This window comes from Guillardia theta (genome assembly GCF_000315625.1).
Source record: "Guillardia theta CCMP2712 unplaced genomic scaffold GUITHscaffold_165, whole genome shotgun sequence".
Lineage (NCBI taxonomy): Eukaryota > Cryptophyceae > Pyrenomonadales > Geminigeraceae > Guillardia > Guillardia theta.
Genome location: NW_005434511.1, coordinates 43,304 through 65,891, shown reverse-complemented (window position 1 = coordinate 65,891; position 22,588 = coordinate 43,304). Strand labels below are relative to the sequence as shown.

At 53.7% G+C, this 22,588-nt stretch overlaps 8 protein-coding genes across 8 annotated transcripts; 4 read left to right on the top strand and 4 right to left on the bottom strand.

The window, feature by feature from the left end:
* Positions 1 to 380: 380 nt before the first annotated feature.
* Positions 381 to 1,664, top strand: GUITHDRAFT_158872 (hypothetical protein; the record flags this gene model as incomplete). The annotated part of the gene is made up of 4 exons (XM_005820773.1): positions 381 to 538; positions 593 to 677; positions 701 to 1,521; positions 1,574 to 1,664. 4 exons carry the CDS (start codon positions 381 to 383, stop codon positions 1,662 to 1,664), a joined length of 1,155 nt encoding a protein of 384 aa, XP_005820830.1.
* Positions 1,665 to 1,762: 98 nt separating this feature from the next.
* GUITHDRAFT_147632 (hypothetical protein) lies at positions 1,763 to 3,523 on the bottom strand (the record flags this gene model as incomplete). Its single annotated transcript, XM_005820772.1, has 3 exons — positions 1,763 to 1,870; positions 2,305 to 2,505; positions 2,576 to 3,523. The coding sequence occupies 3 exons, from the start codon at positions 3,521 to 3,523 to the stop codon at positions 1,763 to 1,765; spliced, it is 1,257 nt and encodes a 418-aa protein (XP_005820829.1).
* A 960-nt stretch (positions 3,524 to 4,483) lies between these two features.
* On the top strand, positions 4,484 to 5,732 carry GUITHDRAFT_147631 (hypothetical protein; the record flags this gene model as incomplete). The annotated part of the gene is made up of 2 exons (XM_005820771.1): positions 4,484 to 5,380; positions 5,451 to 5,732. The coding sequence occupies 2 exons, from the start codon at positions 4,484 to 4,486 to the stop codon at positions 5,730 to 5,732; spliced, it is 1,179 nt and encodes a 392-aa protein (XP_005820828.1).
* A 1,242-nt stretch (positions 5,733 to 6,974) lies between these two features.
* GUITHDRAFT_60137 (hypothetical protein) lies at positions 6,975 to 9,054 on the bottom strand (the record flags this gene model as incomplete). The annotated part of the gene is made up of 7 exons (XM_005820770.1): positions 6,975 to 7,083; positions 7,441 to 7,541; positions 7,575 to 7,712; positions 7,826 to 8,129; positions 8,343 to 8,543; positions 8,739 to 8,816; positions 8,855 to 9,054. Coding segments are annotated over 7 exons (1,131 nt in total), but the record flags the coding sequence as incomplete, so codon positions are not given.
* Positions 9,055 to 13,544: 4,490 nt separating this feature from the next.
* On the top strand, positions 13,545 to 14,227 carry GUITHDRAFT_119955 (hypothetical protein; the record flags this gene model as incomplete). The annotated part of the gene is made up of 2 exons (XM_005820769.1): positions 13,545 to 13,756; positions 13,789 to 14,227. The coding sequence occupies 2 exons, from the start codon at positions 13,545 to 13,547 to the stop codon at positions 14,225 to 14,227; spliced, it is 651 nt and encodes a 216-aa protein (XP_005820826.1).
* Positions 14,228 to 15,208: 981 nt separating this feature from the next.
* On the bottom strand, positions 15,209 to 17,144 carry GUITHDRAFT_155920 (hypothetical protein). Its single transcript, XM_005820768.1, has 6 exons — positions 16,658 to 17,144; positions 16,456 to 16,614; positions 16,164 to 16,236; positions 16,051 to 16,118; positions 15,742 to 15,832; positions 15,209 to 15,451 (listed from the first exon to the last, which is right to left on the bottom strand). Exons 1-6 carry the CDS (start codon positions 17,128 to 17,130, stop codon positions 15,332 to 15,334), a joined length of 984 nt encoding a protein of 327 aa, XP_005820825.1. The 5' UTR covers positions 17,131 to 17,144; the 3' UTR covers positions 15,209 to 15,331.
* A 1,157-nt stretch (positions 17,145 to 18,301) lies between these two features.
* Positions 18,302 to 19,124, top strand: GUITHDRAFT_155919 (hypothetical protein; the record flags this gene model as incomplete). Its single annotated transcript, XM_005820767.1, has 3 exons — positions 18,302 to 18,848; positions 18,896 to 19,001; positions 19,056 to 19,124. Coding segments are annotated over 3 exons (709 nt in total), but the record flags the coding sequence as incomplete, so codon positions are not given.
* Positions 19,125 to 21,397: 2,273 nt separating this feature from the next.
* GUITHDRAFT_81042 (hypothetical protein) lies at positions 21,398 to 22,090 on the bottom strand (the record flags this gene model as incomplete). The annotated part of the gene is made up of 1 exon (XM_005820766.1): positions 21,398 to 22,090. One exon carries the CDS (start codon positions 22,088 to 22,090, stop codon positions 21,398 to 21,400), a length of 693 nt encoding a protein of 230 aa, XP_005820823.1.
* Positions 22,091 to 22,588: the final 498 nt, after the last annotated feature.

Genomic DNA, 22,588 nt, shown 5'->3' with positions numbered 1-22,588 from the left:
TCCTCCTCCTCCACTCCTACCACTCCCCCCTTTCCCCTCTTCCCTCTCCCCTTCTCCCCCTTCCCTCTCCCCATCACCCTCCTCACCACAACCACAACTAATTCCATCTCTTCCACCGCCAATACCACAACTGTCGCCACCTATCATCATGATCGCCCACGCGCTCTCCCATCCTTACTCGACTCTTCCCTATCATCATAATCTCTTGCTATTGTTCCTACCTCTCTTCCAGGTACCCGATGATGATTCTTTCCAGGTCTTCTCCCAACATAGCTGGCACCCAGGAACATTTCCGCGCAGACCCTTGTTTCAATGAAGGGAAGGCTGCGATGCTGAAGACAGTACCAAGGACATGAGTGACACGGCAAGTTATCATCATCATGGCTAACGAGCACAGAGACAGCCATGACATTTCCATGCATCAATACGTCAGGAGGAGGGACGAAGGGATGGTTGAAAGCAACCACCTCCTCCAGGAGGCGATCTCCAGAAGGATCCCACACGTCCTTCGTGAGAGAGAACTGAGTGGGGTAGACAGGTTGCCCCGACCTCTGCTCCTCAACATTCTCCTGTTGACATGATGTGATCGCAGATGCAACAAGATCTTCTCTTCCATCTGGCTGGATGCCAATCGCGTCCTTGCCGGAACCAAGGACAACCAGCTGATGATCTGGGACGTCAAGGATGACACGTGAGCTAGCATCTCTCTCCTCTCCATACACCCCTGACAAGAGCTCGCTTCAGCTGCTTCTGCCTCCCCTCCTACATGACGGACGACCTGGGGATCAACAACTGTGGGATACACAGCATAGCCATGTCGGACGATCGGGTCATAGCCACAGGGGGTCAAAAACCAGAAGACATCATGATCATACAGGGATCCAACTTGCGGCCCAGCAAGCTGCTTCGGGGCCACACGGACTGGGTCTTTGCGCTGGAATGGATAGACACAGAGCTCTTGGTCTCTTGCTCAAGGGACAAGAGCGTGATGCTCTGGAGACCGAACCAACCAGGGAAGAAACCTGTCGACGTCCGCCTGTACCACCTCGACAAGGTGAGAGATCTCAAGTCTGCAAGGATGACGAGCCTATTTGCAACGCTCTCCATCGATGGGACGGTGAAGTTCTGGGACGTCATGTCCAACCCTCCTCTGTCCACTGTACACCTCCGCCATACGCAGGACCTTGTGTGCATGGCATTCCACCAGAAGCAGGGGCTGTTCCTTGTAGGGTCTGAAAGCCACGTCCAGATCCTCGATCCCCGGACTGCGAAGCTGGTTGAGACGGTGGAGGCGCTGGAGACTGGGAGGGGAGTAAGGTCGTTGAGCGTGCTGGAAGATGTGCTGACTGTCGGAAGCGGAGCCGGCTCGCTTTCCTTCCTTGATCTGAGGATCATGAAGTACATGGAGCTGGAAAATGCTGGTGGAAGGAATTTTTACCGGACAGGACGAGGCTGGCTGAAGAGAGACTCTATCTTTGACAACTACTTTCTAGGGCAGGAAGCGCCGAATGCAGTCTACACGTACGATGGCCTGAAGACCTTTTCCTTGGCGCTGAAACTTGCTTGTTCGCAGGCACTGTTACGATCCGACTAGAACCAAGCTGTTTGTCGGCGGGGGACCTCTAGCGTTCGGACTGTCAGGCAGCTATGCGGCGATTTGGTGATGTACATAAAGTGGGATGACGAAAGCTTTGTTTCCGAGAAGGATGATTCATAGACTTGATCGTGATATTTACAAAGAAGGCTTGTTGCGACGAATGGACTAATCTTGTCTGTTGTTGCCTCCAAAAGTACCCAAAAGCGCACGATCAGTGCTGAAGCTACCGATGCCAGTAGATCGACACTGCACTTGTGGTCCATTGCGAAGTTTCTGCAAAGTAGCAGTCAAAAATCCTCACATGCTTCAAGTATCCTCCTACATCTCAGATCGTGATACCATGGAGATTCGAGATCAGCCTCACAAGCCTGCCATACCCGGAAAGTCAACCCCTGCGCCTCCAACCTCCGACCGCTGATCACCAGAATGCTCGTTCGGCAATAAACGATCTCCTCCTTGACCCTGACATAAATATCCTCGTCAGCCTCCCCCATTCCTTTCTATCCTCTCCTCTCTTCCCCTCCTCTTCTCTCCCTGCTCCCCCCCCCCTCCAAATCAGATGATCGAAACGCGCCTCCGTCCCTCCTCCCTCCTCCTCCTCCTCCTCCTCCTCCTCCCTCCATCATCTGCTCGTAAAGGAGATAAAGACTGAAGAGGCGTTCACGGGCTGTGTGCCGCTCGAGGGAGATCAGAGCGACAAGCAGCACCGAGATCAAGCTCGCAAACGCGCAGGCAAAGCCCACGTTGTTCTCGCTCCCCTCTCCTCGCGCGATGTGCAGGAAGTAGGGCCCGTAGAACATCGGCATGATCTGCGTCGTGATGAGGCTGAGGGCGCGGAGGGAGGCGGAAGTTCTGTAGACTTTGAAGGCCCAGAGGTTCTCGAAGGACTTGTTGAGGAACATGACGTACTGACAGCACGCAGAGTCAGCTCGGGCGAGCGAGCAAGGCGAGCGAGCAGAGCAGCCTCTACCTCCCTACCTGATTCATTCGGATCGCCTCATTCGGTGGCATGCCGGCAGCCTTGAGATCCTCAGTCGCTCGGAGCAGCTGCCCGATGAGACGGATCACGATGTCCCTCCCATGATTCTCTGCCTTCTCTACCAGATCCTTCTCCGTCGTCCCGCAGCACCCGTTCATGTGCCGCATCCTCCCCCGCCGCGGCACCAGCAGCAGCTCCTCCAACGAGTCCACGATGGCGAGCAGGAGGGTCTTGACCCGCGCTTGGTGGTTGCGATTGAGCTCAACCAGCCCCTTGGCCTTGATCCTCCTGTCAGACTGACCTGGGGGAGCAGGAGGAGCTGTACTGAGCTCGTCCCTCCCGTACCATCCTGTAGCAGAAGGCCAATCCCACACCGCGTGTCCTAAGAAAACATTGATGACTTGTGCTCGAAAGTTGCAGAGCTCTGCGATCGCCTGCTCTCTGCGCTTGAAGGCGTTGGTGATGCTGTTCGAGATCGGAAACACCAGCATGATACTCACTGCTACCCAGTTCATGTTCGCGCTGAACTTCGAACCGTACCTGTCATACAGCAGCACGCTTGCCACAGAGATCAGAACAGCAGAAAGAGCGTCAGGGATCATGATGAGCTGTAGGAGGAGCTTGAAGGCACCAGCAAAGTCTAGGACGGTGGCCCACCATGTCCTGGGGACGAGGACGGAGCCGCCGAGAGCTCCGCGGTTTTTGTACTTGAAGTAGAACAACCCTGATCCTTCCCAGTCGTCGTCATCATCGTCGTCGTCATGATGGTTTCGCTCATGGCTAGTGTGCAAGGCTCGCGGCCTACTTCGTTCCATGTTTGCATTCATGGTTTCCGTAAATGCAAGGTGACGCTGTATGTCCTCCACTTCATGGACGCTCCCTGGTCCGCCCTTTCCATTCCCTTCAGAAGCATCTTGGTTCGTTCCTAACGGCACGATCTCTTCCATCCTGGACTGCTTCAGCGGAAGTTGTACGCTTGCCGGTACGGCAGAGCTGACAACTCCTTCACTACCCGTCTGCTGACTCTGGCTCATCGCAACAGTCTGTCTAGGAGCATGCTTTCCCCCCTTCTCTCACCCTCCTCCTCGTGTGATCCCTCGCCTTCCTTGCTTGCCTGCTCCTTCAGATCCTTGATTCTAAGTTAGCATTCCTCCATGTCCTGCCCCTTCCCGCCCCGCCATGTTCTCCATCGCCGCTCGTCCAAAGCTTCAAGTTCGCTATTCTCTTCCCACAACAGTACCCTACCCCCTGTACAGACAAATTTATCCCACCTTGTTTTCCAAGGACGACCTACCCTGGTAACTGGATCTTTCCCCAAGAGATTTGTACCCCTCCATTGATGACCCCTACCCCAAGGAATCCTGAACAACCACCGACCCAGGACACTGCGTTAGTGAGCAAAAAATTAGACCACCCACCCCTCGAATTACCCACGTTTAAATACCCACCCTAGTAAAAATTGATGAAAACCATTATTGAACAAGGGGGTATAATCTAGAATCTTTGATACCCCTACCCCTTCTACACACCACCCCCACCCCTCCATGTAGAATATTTGCAGACATTTGACTTGGAGGGGTAGTGACTGGGTGTGTTTCTAGAAGGGTGGGTAGTTAGTCGAACTTGATGAAGTACCGGTGTCTGCTGGGAGAAAAATGGGGATATGACATTCAAGGGTAGGGTAGAATGGAGGAGGGTGGGGTAACAAAACATGGCGGGGCTTAGAATGTGAGGGACGAGAATGAAAGGAGAGAAGAGAAGGAGAGGAGAGAAGAGAAGGAGAGAAGAGGAGAGAGGGAGAGGAGAGGAGAGAGGGAGAGGAGGGGAAGTTGGCCGGTAGATCCAAGAGAGGAGGAGGAGGGGACATAGAGGGAGAGTCGAAGTTGTGGGGAAACGAAGGAACAACCATGCACGCAGAAAACACCAACACCCAAACAGATCCAGCGCATGCAGAGACTGGTCTTGGGACGCAGCTACCAAATGCATCACGTGGAACACAAAGAGACACAGCAGGAGAGATGTACAAGATGCGGTACAACAACCATGCTGAAGGCTCGCGAACAAAGTCAGGCCGTTCAGAATGGTTCTACTTTAGGTACAGGACACGCGGAGCTCTCGGCGGCTCCGTCCTCGTCCCCAGGACATGGTGGGCCACCGTCCTAGACTTTGCTGGTGCATTCAAGCTCCTCCTACAGCTCATCATGATCCCTGACGCTCTTTCTGCTGTTCTGATCTCTGTGGCAAGCGTGCTGCTGTATGACAGGTACGGTTCGAAGTTCAGCACGAACATGAACTGGGTAGCAGTGAGTATCATGCTGGTGTTTCCGATCTCGAACAGCATCACCAACGCCTTCAAGCGCAGAGAGCAGGCGATCGCAGAGCTGTGTACCTTCCGCACACAAGTGGTCAATATCTTTCTCGCTCATGCTGTGTGGGATTGGGCATCATCTACAGGATGGTACGGGAGGGACGAGCTGAGTACAGCTCCTCCTGCTCCCCCAGGTCAGTCTGACAGGAGGATCAAGGCCAAGGGGCTGGTTGAGCTCAATCGCAACCACCAAGCGCGGGTCAAGACCCTCCTGCTCGCCATCGTGGACTCGTTGGAGGAGCTGCTGCTGGTGCCGCGGCGGGGGAGGATGCGGCACATGAACGGGTGCTGCGGGACGACGGAGAAGGATCTGGTAGAGAAGGCAGAGAAGCATGGGAGGGATATGCTGGTGAGATTGATCGGGCGACTGCATCGGGCGACTGAAGAGCTCAAGGCTGCCGGCATGCCAGGCAACGAGTCAAGCAGATTGAATCAGGTAGGGAGGTAGAGGCTGCTCTGCTCGCTCGCCTTGCTCGCTCGCCCGAGCTGACTCTGCGTGCTGTCAGTACGTTATGTTCCTCAACAAGTCCTTCGAGAACCTCTGGGCCTTCAAAGTCTACAGAACTTCCGCCTCCCTCCGCGCCCTCAGCCTCATCACGACGCAGATCATGCCGATGTTCTACGGGCCCTACTTCCTGCACATCGCGCGAGGAGAGGGGAGCGAGAACAACGTGGGCTTTGCCTGCGCGTTTGCGAGCTTGATCTCGGTGCTGCTTGTCGCTCTGATCTCCCTCGAGCGACAGCTTGAGAATCCTTTCCGGTTTGGGAGCACAGACACGATCAGGTGAGGGGAGGGAAGGGAGGAGGAGGGAAGGAGGAGAAGAGGGGAGGACGAGGACGAAGGGGAGGGGATGGGAGGGGAGGAGGATACGCGATGGGAGATGGAGAGGGGAGAGGGGAAGGGGAGAGGAAGACAGGCGAGGGGTGGGAGGCCAGTGGAGGCTGACGAGGATATTTATGTCAGGGTCAAGGAGGAGATGCATCTGTGCCGGGAAAACATCTATGTACGACTTTGTCTTCCTCCAATTTCAAGTTCCTCACCGGTTGCTCAACAGCTCTGCGAGGCAGATCTTGCTTCGCCGTGGTATCAAAACCCTCGATCCGAGATGTAGGAGGTCACGTTACACGATTGACGACGATTGACTTTGACCTGTCAGGAACTTCACCATGGACAATAACGGCAGTTTCGCAACGCTAGAGATGCAATTCTAGGCCAGGTTGCGATTGAGAGTGGGAGGGAGATGCTGTTGTTGGATGCCCTCATGAGAAAGGGAGGGAGATGCTGTTGTTGGATGCCCTCATATCGTCTCGTCACCCTAGCAGCCACAAGTTCCTTGTAAATAGTGATGTCTAAAATGCGAGCTCCACGGGGAAATTTGACGTTTGATTTACACTGAAGAATGCAGGCACTACAGGGGAGAAGTGGCGAAAGGAACTTCGGCATACTATCTACGCTATCTACAGGGCAAGGAGCCGGCAGCAGTGGAGGGGGGGGGGGGGGGGAGTTAGAGGATGGAGCAGAAGCCGGAGGGCCGGAGCGGGTTGGGTAACGCGCGGGTTGGCTTCGGAATGAAGGGCTCCTGGTAACCGTAGCTGCAGACGTACACTTGCCCGTCCTCATCGCTGCAGGCGACTGAGTATGGAGTGTGGCCGCTGCAGGCAAGCCCGACGCCCCTGCCTATCAGTTCGAAGGAGCCCAGCTGATTGTAGCCCCAAGCGTCCCAGACCGTCAGCAGGCCTCCTCTAGACGCGTTCACGGCTCCTGCATACTGTCAGTCAGCTCTGCTGGTCGTGCTCTCCAGCTGGGGGTCACCTGGGATGCCCTCGGAGACGAGGAAGAAGGCGGCGCCGTCGGGAGTGCAGCGGATTGACCTGACAGGCCCGTGATGAACGTCGATGACAGTCAGGCAGCTGTTCCTTGCCGGGCCCTGGCTCCTTCCACCATGGCCAGCCTCCTCCTCCTCCTCCGAGGACGCCGTGTTCGCTCTGCTGTCCGACTTCTTGGGGCTGTTAGCTTCGAAGTTGGCCGTCCACACGCGGACTGTCCCATCTGCAGAGGAGGAGAGGACCCGTTTGCCTGCCGAGTCGAAGGAGGCGGAGAGGACTGGTCCGCTGTGCCCTCGGAGGGTGGAGACCAGCCTCCACTTCTGGGGCATGGAAGAGCGAGTCTGGAGGGTGACATCTTCCTCCTCCTGCTCGTCCAGCGCCTTTTCGATGAGCATGATGTCGTTGTCGTCGAGGAGGCTGTCGTCAGAGGACGACTCCTCCTCCACCTCCAACCCTCTGGTCAGGTCAGACTCCAGCTTGGCCGCCTTCACCTTCATCTCCCTCTCCTGCTTCTTCCTCCTCGCCAGCTTCTCGTCTTCCGTCATCGTCGCCTCCTTCTCCCTCCTCTTCACGTTCACCAGCTTCTTCCTGTTCATTCTCCTCTTCTCCTCTGGCCCCAAGTCATCCTTCAGCTGCCCAAAGTCCTCAGCGGCGTTGGGGTCGCCGGACCAGTCGTACGCCCTCAGCCAGTACTTGACCGTCATGTCCGATGAGCAGGAGACCAGCTGGCCGTTGTCGGGGCTGTAGGAGACGTCATTGACCGCCGCGAACTTCCTCATCCTGTTCGCTCCGGCCGGCTGCACGTGTGCGTCCAGCGAGCCCTTAAGAGTCCCGTCGTCGGCCGACCAGAACTTGACCGTCCCGTCGTCGGAGCCCGTGGCGATGTTGAAGCCCATCCCGTTGGAGAAGGAGACGGCGGAGCACGAGAGGTAGGAGTGACGCTGAGTTATGATGGGCTTGCCAGTCTTGATGTCGTACACCCTCAGCACGCCGTCCTGGCAGATGGCGGCGACCCGCAGCCGTCGGGAGACACGGAGCATCGGTTGTACTGTACCTCCTTCTTGGCAACTTCTCGGAGGAACAGCCCTTGCTTCCCGTCCCACAGTTTGATGCTCCCGTCCTGCCCGCAGCTAACCAGGTTCTCCCCGAACCTGTCGTAGGACAGGCCCCCGCACGCCAGCTTGTGGCCCTGCTTCTCCGGAACTCCGCTTCCTCCAAGGTCCCACATTCGCAAGGCTCCGTCCTCTCCTGCTGACGTGACCCGCCAAGAGTCCGGGGAGACGGCAACGGTGTTGACGCTCCCCTGGTGGCCGAAGAGCGTGACTGTAGGAGGAATTTGAACTAGCTGCCCTCTCTTCCTTTCCAGCATGTGGTGTGGACTGATTTTGACACTGTAGATGCGGACGGTCCCGTCCTTCCCTGCTGATACTGCCGTTTCCATATCGCTCGCCATCCTCCCCTCAAGAACGCCCGACAGGTTCCCCACCAGCGTCAGGATCTCCTTGCGAATCTTCAGCCAAGAGTTGCTCGTCTTGTCAAAGAAAGAGTCAGCTCCTCCTCCTGGCTCCGACGTGTCCCAGACTTTGAGGGTCCCGTCCAGGCTAGCAGAAAGCACCAGCTCACCGTTGCTGCTGTAGTCTACGCTCATCACAGCGTTGTCATGCCCCAGGAAGCATTTGATCTCCTCCCCAGTCTGCACGTTCCACAGCCGAACCGTCTCGTCGTCGGAGCCAGTAGCGAGGACGGAGCCGTCGGGGCTGAAACTGACGTCTCTCACCGTGTTCTGGTGACCAGCGCTGTTCGGACAAGTGTTGGTGGACTCCGGGCCCCCCATGTCATGCAGAACCTCGTCCTGGTCCAAGTCCCATATCTTACAGCTCCTGTCCCACGAGCCAGTCGCCCCCAGCAGCCGCCTCTTCAGCTCCCCGTCCTCCTGGAGCTCAAGGATGGACTTGACGGCTACACACAGGACGCGTCCTATGTGCCCTTTGAGCTGCTTCACCTCCTGACCCGAAGCAAGGTCGAAAACTTTCATCGTCTTGTCTCTGCTGGCTGAGATGGCAGTCCAGTCCGAGCTCTGCACGCGGCCGCGGAGCTCGCCTCCTCCGAAGCCAGGGATGAAGGCGCAGAGAGGATAGGGAGGTAGTGGCCGAAGAGCTTGCCTATCAGCTCCCCGCTGAACGCGTCCCACAGGCACATGGAAGAATCCTCGCTGGCGGAGAGGATACGGAGGCCGTCGGAGGAGAAGCGGACGCGGTTGACAGGAGCGGTGTGACCCTCCATGATAAGGATGAGAGGATCGATCTCAGCCGGCTTGTTGAGCCATCGGAACCAGGGCTGGCGGATCGAGCCATCCTGCCAGTGCCTTAGCGCGATGCGCGCGAGAGTGGAGGAGGAGGAGTTGTTGGCGGCGAGCTGGAAGGTAGAGGAGGCGTCGGACGAGATCTTCTTGAAGTTCTGGGATATGAATCTGTGCATGTCCTGTATCCTCTTGTGGCCGTGGCCCCACTTCCCCGTCCTGGCAGCTTCCGGCGCCTTGGCCTGCACGCTGAGCACAAGGTCCTGCAGGAGGTCGTGCCCCATGTGAAGGCGGAACTTTGCCTCAATGAAGCGCAGGTCGAGCACAACTTCCTCTAGCCTGCTCCATCCTCTACTTTGAGTCAGGTGGTACGGCAGCTCCTTCACAGCCCGGGGGAACGTCCCCCCCCACGACGCGCGCGCGTCCTCGTTGTTGGTCTCCTTGTCCCTGAGGTACTTGGCGATGCGCGAGTGGTACCTCTCCTCAAGGTTCTTCGTCCCGATGTTCTTCATGGCATCGCCGACCATGTCGGACGCGTTGGCCGCGCTGCTGGAGGTAAAGCGCCGCGCTCGGTCCCTTGCGATGGCGAAGGAATAAAGTTTCACCCACAACTTGGAGGCGTCGAAGTTGTCGGGGAAGAAAGTTTTCTGAATCGCTCTGACGATAGCCTGTGGAGGAGAACAGCGTCAAAGGGAAGATAGCAGGAGCACGATGGAGCTTTCTCTTAGCACGCGCACTTGAACGCTCACAAGCAGCAAGCAACATCGTCATCCACATCGCAACCTCTCAACAAGCAAAGAAGACTACATCAACACTCAACATCACACCCAACATGCTTCGTAGTGTTTCAAACATCTCACAACTCACCGAAAAAGCAAACTGGACGATCCTGATGGACCATCTCGGCCCCCCGCGCACAAACAGCTCAATCCGATCAAAGCACTGGACGTACATCAGGCGGGGAAGGGGAACTTCCGGGTAGTCCAGCCCAGAACCCTCAAACGTGCGAGGATCTCGGTGGGAGATCAACTCAAGAATCTCGTCCTCCTGCAGACCGTGTCTGGAGCAGGCGAGCAGGCAGATGAGATCTTGTACGAGGTTGCCAAAGATCTCTACAGGAAACTCTTCGATCCAGCGCATGAAAGTCTGCCGACATAGGCCGATGGAAGTCGGACTCATCCGGTAAACAAAGTTGTCCATCCTTGTGTCTGTTGACACGTCAGGTTGTTTGGAGCTGAAGACCTGCGGGTTGCGGGTGAGTGCGATAAAGGATGATAGGGAGAATGAGAGGAACAACATGGATAGCGCAAGGGAAAGATGGGGAATAGGAAATGCAATATTGAAGGATTCAGATTATTGAAGAGTGAGAGTGTGACATTCGGCAGCAACAAGAAAGATGACAATGACGACAACATAGATCGATGGCATGCAGGAAACAGAGCAGACACACACGAATGCAATCACGAACGAGCGCGAACGTGTCGGCAAAAGCAGACAAAGGAGAATTTTCGTGTGCACTGACCATGATCTCCGAAGCTGCCAACATCAGGTACAACGGCCTCCTGCCTTCCACCTTGTCCATCAACATATTCATCTGCTTGATAGATAACGATCTGTGCGCAGTGAACATCCGATCAGCAAGAATCTCCCTGCTGCCTTCGACGGTCAGGTCGGGGACCTGGAGGTCCCGGATGCCGGCCCCGTACCTCCTCTTCATGGACTGGTAAGAATCCGAGCTTGTATGCATGGAGACGATGATGCGAGCATGGCTCTTTACGGGCAGCCAGTGCAGGACTTCACCATGGTAGTCCGCATCCATCTGATCTACCCCATCCAGAAAGATCACCAGCCTGTTCCCCCGGGACTTGTGGGAGTGTTGGAGGAGGAGCTCGAAGCAGGTGACGAGGTTGACAAAGTCGGTGGGGATGACGAAGTTGAAGTTGAACCCGCGGGAGATCATGTTGCACAGCCGCTCAAGGATGGTCCTGACATTCCTGGACCGGGGGGAGGCCCCAATGAAGTGGTAGATTACAACATCGCTCTTGAAGTCCCTCCTATCTCTCAGAGTATCCACGACGTTGGACACAAGGCAGGACAAGCCGACTCCGGGCTTGCCATGCATGACCAGCGGAGGAGCTTCGAACTCTGGATCACCATCGTCTGAGGGATCGAGGCAGTACTCCACGACAGCATCCAAGAGCTCCTTCCTTCCTACCATACGGAAGCGGAGCTGTTCGTTCAGGCAAGCCTTGTGGTAGTCGTCCTCGATGGAGAGCAGGTCCACGGCAGAGGTAGAGGGGGGGAAGCGACTGATAATCCTCTCGAAAAGGTTCTTGGTCAGGTGGACCTTGAACTCGTCCAAGTCGCCGACCACAGCCATCTGGTCGACTGGGCCCAGGTATGTACACTTGTAGTCCATTAGAACACAGTCCAGCCCGTGGGCCTTTATGATCTGCCTCTTGAGGTCGAGCATGCGCTTCGACGCCTCCAAGCTCTCCGCTCGGTACGCGTACCCGATCGAGAAGTCAGTCTTCCTGTCCGGATACTTACTGGTCAGCGGGCCCGACTTCTCCGAGGAGCAGAACAGACTCTCGTCAGCCTTGAACTTGTCCGAGGACAGGAAGGTGGCATCCCTGAAGTAGAAGAGAGGGTTACATTTCTTCGGATCCTTCAGAGTCCCCCAGAACGTCTCGAGCTCTAGGAGGGACCGTCCAGGAGGAAGCATGCTGCGGATCCTGTTCCAACTGGGACTCTCCGGAAACCGGTAGTCCTTGATGAAACGGCCGTACTTCTCCCCGTACAGCCCGATGAAGAAAGGAGCGCAGCGATCGATCTCGTTGAGGATCGGTATGAAGGAGCTCTGACCAAGGACAGTGAGAACGAAGGAGGGAGGGACGGAGGGAGGGACGGAGAGAGGGAGGGAACGGGTGAGAGGAAGAGGAGGAGGCATTGTAATCGACGTTGGTGGAGAAGAGGATAGCATCGAGAATAGACAACAATCAAAACAAGCTTGACAACAATCCTGTCTAGAAGACTGTGAAGGCAACAACAAAACAAACATCTTCAATGGAAGGGATCGAATCGAAAATGAGGATTTCTGCACAAAGAATTGGATAGGGGTGTTATCAAGGTGAAATCTCAACTCTGCATACCATCTCAAGAATCTTCCACCAGTCATGCTCCGTCAACCCGGATCGGATGTCAACAAAATGAACCTGAAGGTGTTGTAGGGCAGTCAGACAGAACAACCATGTCAACGAGACGACAAGCTGCTCCACCTGAACACGCATCGGGACGCAGTTTTTCTGGAGTTGTGGCAGGATCTCGTTGAAGATAACTCTCCTCTCCCCTGCGGCATCGCTCGCATCATGCCAACAACATTACAGCAGCACGCAACACCTTCCATGTCGTAATATCCACTCGCAAGGTACACCATCACATGCTTCCACGTGTCCGTTGACATCTGGTCGAGATGCCCAGTGGGCGATCAATATGTTAGCAGAATCAAGCTCTCGCAGCGTTGTCTCCCGTCATGGTCGATCGTCTCCCGTCATGGACAATCATTGTCTGCGGCATGTATCAGCCAAGTTGAGACACGTCTGTTGTCCTTGTTGAGCTCATCCTATCACTTCCGGCTATCACCTTCGTCTCTACTTTGCACAGCTTGCCTACAAGAAATCTGTCTCCCATAGACTAGCTACTTCCATCAATCCCATCCCCATTCCAACCCGTTCTCATCCTCCCTGCTGCTCCCTGCTCCTCTCTGCTCCTCTCTGCTCCTCCCTGCCATGACAGTCCCTGCCTGCTCTCCCTCTTGCTCTCTCGCAACTAGTGTTGGCATTTTCGCCCTTCGTTCTCCATAGCAACAAGGACATCAACCTCCACAGGGTAATAATTCGTAATGTAATAGTTAGTGTCTTATTTTATTTCCTATTATTTATCCTGAGGCCGACTGACCAAAGTGTATCCTTGAGTACCCCACACAGTAATGCAAGCACCCCTCCAAAGTCTTTCAATAACACCGGTACTTACAGTACCCTACCATGCTAATTCCATCAGCACCACCGGATGCATTGACAGAAACGCGCATGGCGGAGGAGCGGTAACGGAGGACGAGGACGAGGAGCAAGAGTGAGAGGCAGCACTAGAACAACAGGAGCAGGAACAACTTGAACTGACTCAGCTTGCAACCCCTGCCTTCACTCTTTCTCAACGCTGTCCCTCCATGTGGTCTTTGCGGTACGCTCCTCACTTTCTGGGGATTTTCACTCTCCTCCTCATTCCCCTTTCTTCACCATGCTCAAACACCCTGCCACCGACCCAAGTCCATCAGGCGCCAGCACGGAGCTCGATGCCCAAGAAAGTCACATGCTATCCTTCGTGTAAGAGCTGGCCAGGCTGTTGCATCGACACTCTTTTATACGAGCTAGAAGACATTCATGAGATGAACTCGATGCTTCAAGGAAGGGCGAGCATGTGGGTGAGCGAGCAGCCGCCTGAGAACTATGCTAAACTGGAGGGCAACTTCGACGATATGAATGCAAGGATGCAAACCCAGGCGTTGAAGATTGTACGAATGAGTCGAAGCGTGTTGCGTTTCCTCGAAAACCCAGAGGATATAGTGACTATGCAGCCATTGGAGATCTTCTGGAAGAGTTTGAACAGAAGGCAAGTCACCTTGAACTTGTAACATCGCTCTCTTACAGCATGCGCTGCAGGGTGAAAGTCATTGATGAGCTCTACAAGGCCAAACGGCTGGTAGCGCTGTCAGTCTGGGACCACAGGACTCGTGAACATATGTTTGACGATCATCACTTTCATTCCATCACTTCGTTTTCCAAGGAGATGGATGAATTGCAGACAACAATTTTGAGAAAGGTTGACGAGCTGGACAAGCTGTTGGACTCCGGACGACTGTCGTCTGTTCGCAATCATGTGCTGGAGGCAGCAGTGGGGGTAGGCAACGATACCAGTGCCATCGACTCCCTTTGCATTTGCAAGACGCTTGCTTCACAGCAGAAGAACTTTACATGTGAACAGGATGAGCAAGGGAAGGAGGAGTTGAAACTTCGAAGAAGCTCCAATGTCAACAGTTCCAAGACAGAAAGAGCGCCAGTAGCTGAGGGGCCTTTGGAAGACTCCGAAGATGACACGTGATAATGATCATACTTGTTATTATTATGACGATGACGATGACGATGACGATGACGATGATGATGATGATGATGATGATGATGACGACGATGATGAAGATGAAAGATGATGATGATGATGATGATGATGATGATGATGGAAATGATGATTATGATGACGACGATGATGAAGATGAAAGATGATGATGATGATGATGATGATGAGGAGGAGGAGGAGGAGGCTGATGGAGATGGGGAGGAGGAGGATGGTGAGGATGTTTTTGATGATGATGACAAGGATGATGATGGCGATTATGGTGGTGTTGGCGGCGGCAGCGACGGCGGCGTCTGTGGTGGTGATGGTGATGACGATGAAGATGACGATTACGATGTTTTTGATACGAAAACGATAACCATGATGGTGGTGAAGGTGGTAATAGTATTTCTATAATGCTGCTTGTGATGGTGAGGAGGAGGAGGATGATTTGAAACTCGTTTTTTTGAACTTTGTGATGTCCTCCTGTCGGGTTGCAGGTCTGAATTAGAATTCAATCCCTACAATGAAGATGATGTCAATTTTGAATACGAGGAGACGTTTGCGAAGGTGAAGATCACTTCGCTGTCTTCCTCCCCTCTTTTCTCATGTGCTATCCTGAACAGGCAGAGAAAAATACTTCGATGCTCCGCTGAAGGAGAAAGGATCTCAGGTGTTGTTCCAGGCACGCAGTGAAGAAGTGATGCAACTGCAGGAACGTGCTTTGCAGACCATGGTGCGGAAAATGGAACTTCTTCGAAGAAGGTGCATTTCTCTCAAGGTAAGTGGGGTAGAGCACATCAGTCCATTGGATTGATGGTGTTTCAGGATCAAGGAAAGGATGTAAGGGAAATAGAAGACCGTTTGCAAAGGATGCAGAACATCTTCTGGGAGGAGTGTCATGGAATAGATCGGTATTTCGAGCGCGAGAATGAGTAATCTTTCGTGTTGTCAATACGAATCTCTTGCTCCTCACAGGGACATGAAGTTTACTGTTTCTGGCATCAAGTCGATGCAGAGATGTCAGGACAGAGAGATTCTAGAGAGGGCAGGCAAGGAGGGGAGGGGAGGACAGGCAAAGATTGTTTGGCGCCCTTAAGGTCTGCCTGCTATCCAAGAATCCAATTTCTGAGCGTTCAGGGGAGTGCCGACTGCATTGTCTTGCAATACCATCCCATTCGCTCCAACGATCACAAGCTTCGGGATCCCTTCAACCTGTAGCAACACTCTCAGGTGCCATGAGAAACAGAGCTAGAGACAGACGGGAGAGAGTCAGAGGTACAGGTAAAGGTAGAGGGACAGGGGCAGGGGCAGGGGCAGGGACGGGGACGGGGACGGGGACAGGGACAGGGACAGGGACAGGGACAGGGACAGGGACAGGGACAGGGGCAGGGGCAGGGGCAGGGGCAGGGGCAGGGACAGGGACAACGGCAGGACAGGGACGGCACAAGCAGGACTGGTAGAAAGGGGAGGCGAAAGGAAACGATCCCCCTTGTCTCACATACCTGTAGAGCTCCGAGGGCATTTTCTCGCTTATCGGAGTCAAAGGGTACAGCGAGCCACGGCATGTGCCCGAAGTAGTTTGTGAAGGACTTGCTGCCCATGTAAACGATCACGATGGGGAGCAAGGAGCCAGAAGGAGTCGGCAAGCAAGAAAGGTGAAGAGAAAGAGAAAGAATAGAGCAAGGAGCGGAAAGGGAAGGGAGGGAGGGATGACGAGGGAGGGGAGGGAGGGAGGGAGGGAGGGAGGAAGTGTCAACAGCCATCCGAGAACAAGCTGAAAGACAAGGAGCATGAGACAAGAGAAAACAAACCTGTCTCTGTCGCAGCTGAGGAAAACAACCTCGAATGGTTTGCCTAACTGTTTCATCTGGGTATAGAACTGCAGCAAATCAGCACCACGAGCAGCACAAGTCTGTCAGTAGACCTGCGAGAGCTGCGGGGTAAATTGCCTGCAAGGGCCGCACCAGGATGCAGAGCAGTACAGCGCTACAACACATCTGATGGGAGAAAGTAGATCAGTGCCAGTAACAAGGTTCAAACAGGAACAAACGGTATCAAAGAGAGATTTTGATGTAAAAATAAAAGAATGAACAGAAAGAACAGAACAGAACAGAACAGTACAGTACAGTACAGTACAGTACAGTACAGTGCAAAGAAGAGCAGAGCAGAGCACAGAACAGAGAACAGAGAACAGAACGATGAAACACGTCACATACCCGGCAAGGGAGCTAACAGGCTTGGAGGTACCCTGGGCATCCACGAGGGTCGGGCTGAGGAGGTTGGAGAGGAAGGGTGGGAGATCCGCCAACATGGCTCCCTCTGAAGGAGGGCTGAAGAACCATGAACCGCTACCCTCCGCGAGATTCGGCTTCACCCTGACAGCGGGTGAGCAACCTGATATGCGTCAACGACTTTCACCTGAAGTAGTACATGACATGCTTCTCGAGGTTCTTCTTTCGTACGATGTTGTTCTTGAGATGATCTGATATCGTCCTCCACGTCGGATCCTTGTCAGATCGGATCTCGACGGTGTAAGACTCGCAATCAGGAGCTGTCGGCCATTGCAACGTGATGGACTCGCCGTCCCTGCTCACAACCTGGGGGTGCTCAAGGCGCTTCACGTCCTGCCCTGCAAGGGTGTGGAAGGAGACAGGCTCACAGAAGCCTGACCAGTCCAGAGCATCTCGATGCCGCACGCGCGCGAAGTACTCAGTGTTGGGTTTCAGATTCTTCTTGCGGACCAGTGTTGAGGTCAGGCTATCGGAGATGGTAGTGAAGTCTCCTCCCTCCTCCTGCTTGATCTGAACTTCGTACTTCACCGCGTTAGGAACTTTGCTCCATGAAAGCGTTACAGCTTCTGCTTCCACATCGTGTACGACGCACCACTGCATTGTGGGATGGACCTGAGGACGTAACTCAGCACTGGGGTTAGTTGAAGTTCGCTTATGGGGGCACGGGGTTGTTGAGCAGGAGCAGAAGGATGCAGGGGGAGAGGCGGGAGAAGCAGGGGGAGGACGAGGAGGGAAAGGAGAAGAAGAGGGAGGAAGGAGGAAGGATGGACTTCTGCGGGAGAAAGCTGTTGTGGAACGGGGACGGGGAGCATTCGAGAAGAACATGAGAACTAACAGCTGACATACCTTAAAAAAAGCTATCAAATTATCTCTTTACCCCTCCTTTTAATTCATTTATTAATATATTTGGTGGGGTGGTCTATAATTTGTTTTGTTTCGCTCCTGCTGACACGGCGCTGACAGGAGGCGCAAAGAAATCCGCCGGGCAATTTCTGATCATCGCTCGAGCTCTGCCACCCATAACTTGCAAAGGGCCTAAACTGAGTTTGTTCCCTTCACTCCAGGTACGGATGTTTTGCTCCGACCGGGTTTGCCTTTTCTGCCGTTTGAGTCATTCAACTTGACTGGCAACACTGAGTAACAACAAACATTAACACTTCATGACAACATTCAACATCATGACTGACAACATTCTTTATTGACTGACATTCAACATCCTGGAGTCCCGGCGATGATCAGCGGCTCACTGAGGGACAGTGATCAGCAGGATGATCAGCAGGATCTGCAGCAGGATGATCAGTCACTCAGGCGGCTCAGCCAACATCACTGGTGCCTGATCTAAATTGTTGTAACGGTCTAAAACCGCTTGTTTTGCATGGAATGGCCTTTGAGATGCGATGAAGATGGAGTTGGCGATGATGGAAGAGAAGGAAGAGGAAACGATGGGAGAGGAGAAGAAGAAGAAATATGCAGAGAAGAAGACCAGATAGCGACATGGGAGGGATGCAGTGTGGGAGAGCAGAATGGCAGAGGAAAGAAGGTAATTAACAGGGATGAACAACAATGATGCCGAGGAGCAGCTGGAGTTTCAAAGGGAGAGGATTGCGGTACAGGCAAAGACAGTCAGATCTTTGTAGAAGGGAACTCACGTTCTGTAACAAAGATCTTTGTAGAAGGGAACTCACGTTCTGTAACAAAGATCTTTGTAGAAGGGAACTCACGTTCTGTAACAAAGTTGTCTTCCCTCCGCTTGTTTGACCATGAAGAGCAGGATGTCAGTGACCGATTCAAGAGCATCGAAGCTCAGGACGCCCAAGGAGGTGGCGAGCGAGTGGCTGCTTGCTCAGGCAGAAGTGGAAGTTGGGTCATGGAGCGGCCTGGACGAATCAGGGCCGGACAAGGTAGGGGTGGGACTCTTCTTCCGGATCAGCCCCGAAGACGGGAGCTTGAGGGTGGTATCAATCGTTCCCGGCAGCTCTGCGCATAAGAGCGGGCTGGTGAGGGTGAATGACATGCTTGCTCGCCTGGACGACGAGAGCGTGCAAGGCTGGTCCCTCCATCAACTGAGGACGACGCTCCATGGTCCTCCTGGAAGCTTCGTGGCGCTGAACATGACGAGGGACGTGGGGGGGCAGGAGCCGTTCAACTTCAAGATCGATCTCATGCGAGGCAGCCCTTACTTCATCCAGTTCCAGGACAGGTACGGGACGGCCAACGCAGCGCAGCTCAACGCGCTGATCCTGCAGAAGAGGGAGGAGCAGAAATTTCTGATGATAATTGAGAAGCAGCTGAAGCTGGAGCAGGCGCGACTGGTGGAGGTGAAGGCGGGAGAGGAGGAGGAGGCTGGTTCTGACGTGTAGGTCAGGTTCAGCAGAGAAAGAGGGATGCAGTGGAGACAGAGAGACAGCTGCTGATGAAGTTCGAGTCGCTTCAGAGAGACTATGACGAGGAGGTCGAGAATAAGAAGAAAGGTTGTTCCCTTCCTGCTGCCCCATGCGAACTGATGCTAATGATTTGTTTTCCAGATGATGCTGACTATAACTTTCTGATCGGAGAGAATAAGAAGGGGATGTTTTGGTGAGTTGTAATATTTTGTAAATAAGACAGAAGAATCAGAAGAAATTGGTTGCAGCTCGAGCTTCCGCTGCAAGTGCCATCTCCCACTTGATGTACACCATCTTAAAGACGCCAAGTGCTTGTTGAGAGAGAAGAGTAGAAAGAGGAGGGAGGAGGGAGGAGGGAGGAGGGAGGAGTAAAGAGGGAGAGGAGAGGGGAGCGGGGAGAGGCGTCTGTTGTCATGGTTCGTCGTTGTCATCTAATGTCAAACCATTTCCTCCCATGTCGTCAACGGATCTCCAACATCTTTCCTTGCTCGGTCCAACCAGTCGCGGCTGCCGTTCGTCTCCCCTCGGCTGCACTAGATCCTTATTGCATCTCCTCCTCTCCTTCGCCGGCTCCCTCCCGCGTCACTGCCAACCTCCTCCCCTCCTCCACCATCACCAGCATCCTTCCTCTCTCCTTCGCCTTCATTCCCCAACAAATCCCAACTGCTTCTTCAGCAGGTGAACGCGTCCTGGCACTCACTTCTCCTCCTGCTGTATGATACACCACACCTTGTCCGGTCCGTACTCGTCGTAGTTGAGCTCGTGCAGCCATTCCTCTACCTGGTTGCTGCTGACATAGCGCACCCAGTACCCTGTCTTGCCCTTCCTGACTCCCCTCCTCCGGAAAGTTCCTTCACTCCAGAAGGTCTCAAACCTGTGAAAAAAGGTTAAGGAGGTTAGAGACAGAGAGGATAGGCCGGGGAGGAGAGACAAGGCAGGGGAGGAGGACTGGAGGGCAAGGAGAGAAGAGGAGGATGCAAGGAGAGTGGAGAACCTCAAGAAGTTTTGGCAGGGAAAGGCTGTGAGAAGGAGGGGGGGGGCATAAGGGGGGGGGAGGAGGAGGTGGTGGTGGTGGTGGAAGAGAAGGAGGAGGAGGAAGAGAAGGAGGAGGAGGAGGAGAAGGAGGAGGAGGAGAGAGAAACGTACCTGTGAACAAGTTTGAACTTGCTCCCCCATGGTAATCGCTCGAGCGCGTCATGTTGCTCAAGGGTAAGTTGTTGGAAGATCTTCCAGCCAGGAGGAGGATGGTAGTCTATTGCGTCGCCTAAGGATGTCTGTGAAGGGAGAGGAGGATCAGTCTTCCCCTTCTCGCGATCTGATACAGACGATGATGGTGAGTCGGTAGCCTTGCCTGTGATCGTTGTCATCGTCATTGTCATTGTCATTGTACATTGTTATTGTGATTGTCATTGTACATTTAAATCCTAGTTGTCGTCATCACCATTAAGATCATGGGCAAGAAAATCATATCAAATGACATCATCAACAAGGACAATATGCACAACTTCATCGTCGTCATCATCAGCATCTTCCTGTTCCTCCTCTCTTCCTCCATCTTCATCATTTCCACTTTCATCATTTCCATCATCATCAACGATCTACTGATCGACATCAACACTTTCTGCTTGCTTTTTACTTCCTCGTTCTTGCGGATCGCCCCCTGTTGATTTGGTTGATTTCTCCACATCCTTGGGAACTGTGACGGCTGAAGGTTCAAAAGTCAATCGGAATTTGAGGAGAGAGGAGGAGAGCAAAGTTGAAGGAGATAAGGGGAAAGACGACGGGGTAGGGGGGAGAAAACGAGGAGAATAGTGATGTGGACAAAGAAAAGGGGAGGAGGACGAGTGCGTAAGAGGATGGTCAGACAGACATGTTAGTCCTCTTCGATCTTGAGCAGGGGGGAGAATCTCATGCAGGCGAGACGTTGGATGCTGAAGGAGAGTCAAACTTGAGGCATCAAACGCGATCAGCTCACATCTTTCGTCGCATCTGATGAGTTTTCATCCTTGTTCTGCAACAACGACACCGTCAGACAGAAAACTGCCAAGGTTGGTTCGGGTTGTCTCGCTGTCTCACTTTCGGTCGCTGAGAAGATGAAGACTCCTCTTGATCTTTCTGCACTGACGAGACGGTTGAGAGCATCTTGAGAATCTTTGAACTGTGCTCTTGAATCGCTTGGTTGGTCGGGTGAGCAAGGACGGCGTCGATGACAAACTGACATCCATCCAGTCATACGGCTGCCTCCTGTTTCCCTCCTTCCCTCCCTCCCTCCCTCCCTGCCTCCCTGCCTCCCTGCCTCCCTGCCTCCCTGCCTCCCTGCCTCCCTGCCTCCCTCAAATCGCCCTCGCCCGTCTGATTGCTATTCCTCCTCACAATCATCAACTCTATCAAATAACACAATCATCATCGTCTTTCTCAATATAGTAGCAATCTAAAACACATCCACGGACACCATAACCATTATCATCATCTTAACACCCTCCTCATCTCAAAAGCACAAACATCATCGTCACCTTGCTTCCCCCCAGCTCTTTCAGAGTTTGTTTGTTCTGCTCCAAGCTGGCGAGGTTTCTTAGCGCCGCACAAGCTTGCATCATCACGTCCTGGTTCTGCACATGGAGCTCTAGAGTGCTCAGCATGGCGGCGATGCCTCCCTCTTCCCCGATCCTCTTCTTGTTCTCAACAGCGTTGGATGAAAGATTCTTGACAGCTGCACACCCGTGCACTTGGATCTGACTGTTGAGAGGGAAGTTCCTCATCGCAGAGATCACTTCCTCGATACCTCCTGCCGGCGCGATCATCAGCTTCAGCTTCTGGCTCCATGCAAGGTTTCGGATCGCCGCGATGCCATGGATCTGAACTTCCTCATTGTCCCTGTGCGACCTCATGGCGTCCACTACCACCTCGATCGCGTTGCTCCCTCCTACCACCTCGTGAACCTTGTGCATGATGGAGTCGGGGACGCTGCTGTTGCTGTTCCCGGCGATATTCATGAGAGCTGCACACCCTTGGATTTGAACTCGGGTGCTCTTGGTGTGGTTCTTCATCGCGTTGACCACCGACTTGACCCCTCCGTGTCGACAGACCGAAACTTTTTCTTCCTCCAGGATGGACAGGTTGCGGATAACGCGGCAACCAGCGATCTGAATCTCCTCATTGTTGAGGTTCCAGCACATGGCCTGTATGAGGCCCTCGACAAGGTGGACTCGCATGTTTGTGTTGTCCTTCTCCGAGGAGAGCAGAATCATTGTCTTACAAACATCCGTCTGCACTGTTGACTTCCTGCCAAACAGCCGGATCGCGTTGCAAAGGGCCTCAACGATTCCCTTCACAGACGTCAGGAGCTCAATCCTTGTCTCAGCAACCTTCCTGAGGATTTCACAGCCCATCATCTGCAGCCCTTCACTGTCTTCATGGTTCACCATCGCCTGCACTATCTTCTCAACCCCCGACGTGCTCTTCAATGATTTCCAAAGGGCCTCATTTTCTTTCTTGTTGATGAGCTTCTGTATTACTCTCACAGCCTTCTCTTGTATTCCTGCGCGATCAGTGTTGCGGCCCATCTGTTTGAAAACATCTTCGATCGCTCCGGACTGAAAGCTCTGCTCAATCTTCTTGCGAACAATCAGATCCTTCTTGATTTGCAAAGATTTTTTCTCAGAGAAAACTTCAAG

Excerpts from the sequence above, each read along its gene's own strand:
- GUITHDRAFT_155920 (XM_005820768.1), bottom strand. The coding sequence starts at position 17,130 with ATGCAGTGGTGCGTCGTACACGATGTGGAAGCAGAAGCTGTAACGCTT. Across the intron at positions 16,615-16,657 it reads CATGTCATGTACTACTTCAG|GGTGAAGCCGAATCTCGCGG; the intron begins GTGAAAGTCGTT and ends ACCCGCTGTCAG. Across the intron at positions 15,452-15,741 it reads ATGCCCTCGGAGCTCTACAG|GTTGAAGGGATCCCGAAGCT; the intron begins GTATGTGAGACA and ends GTGTTGCTACAG.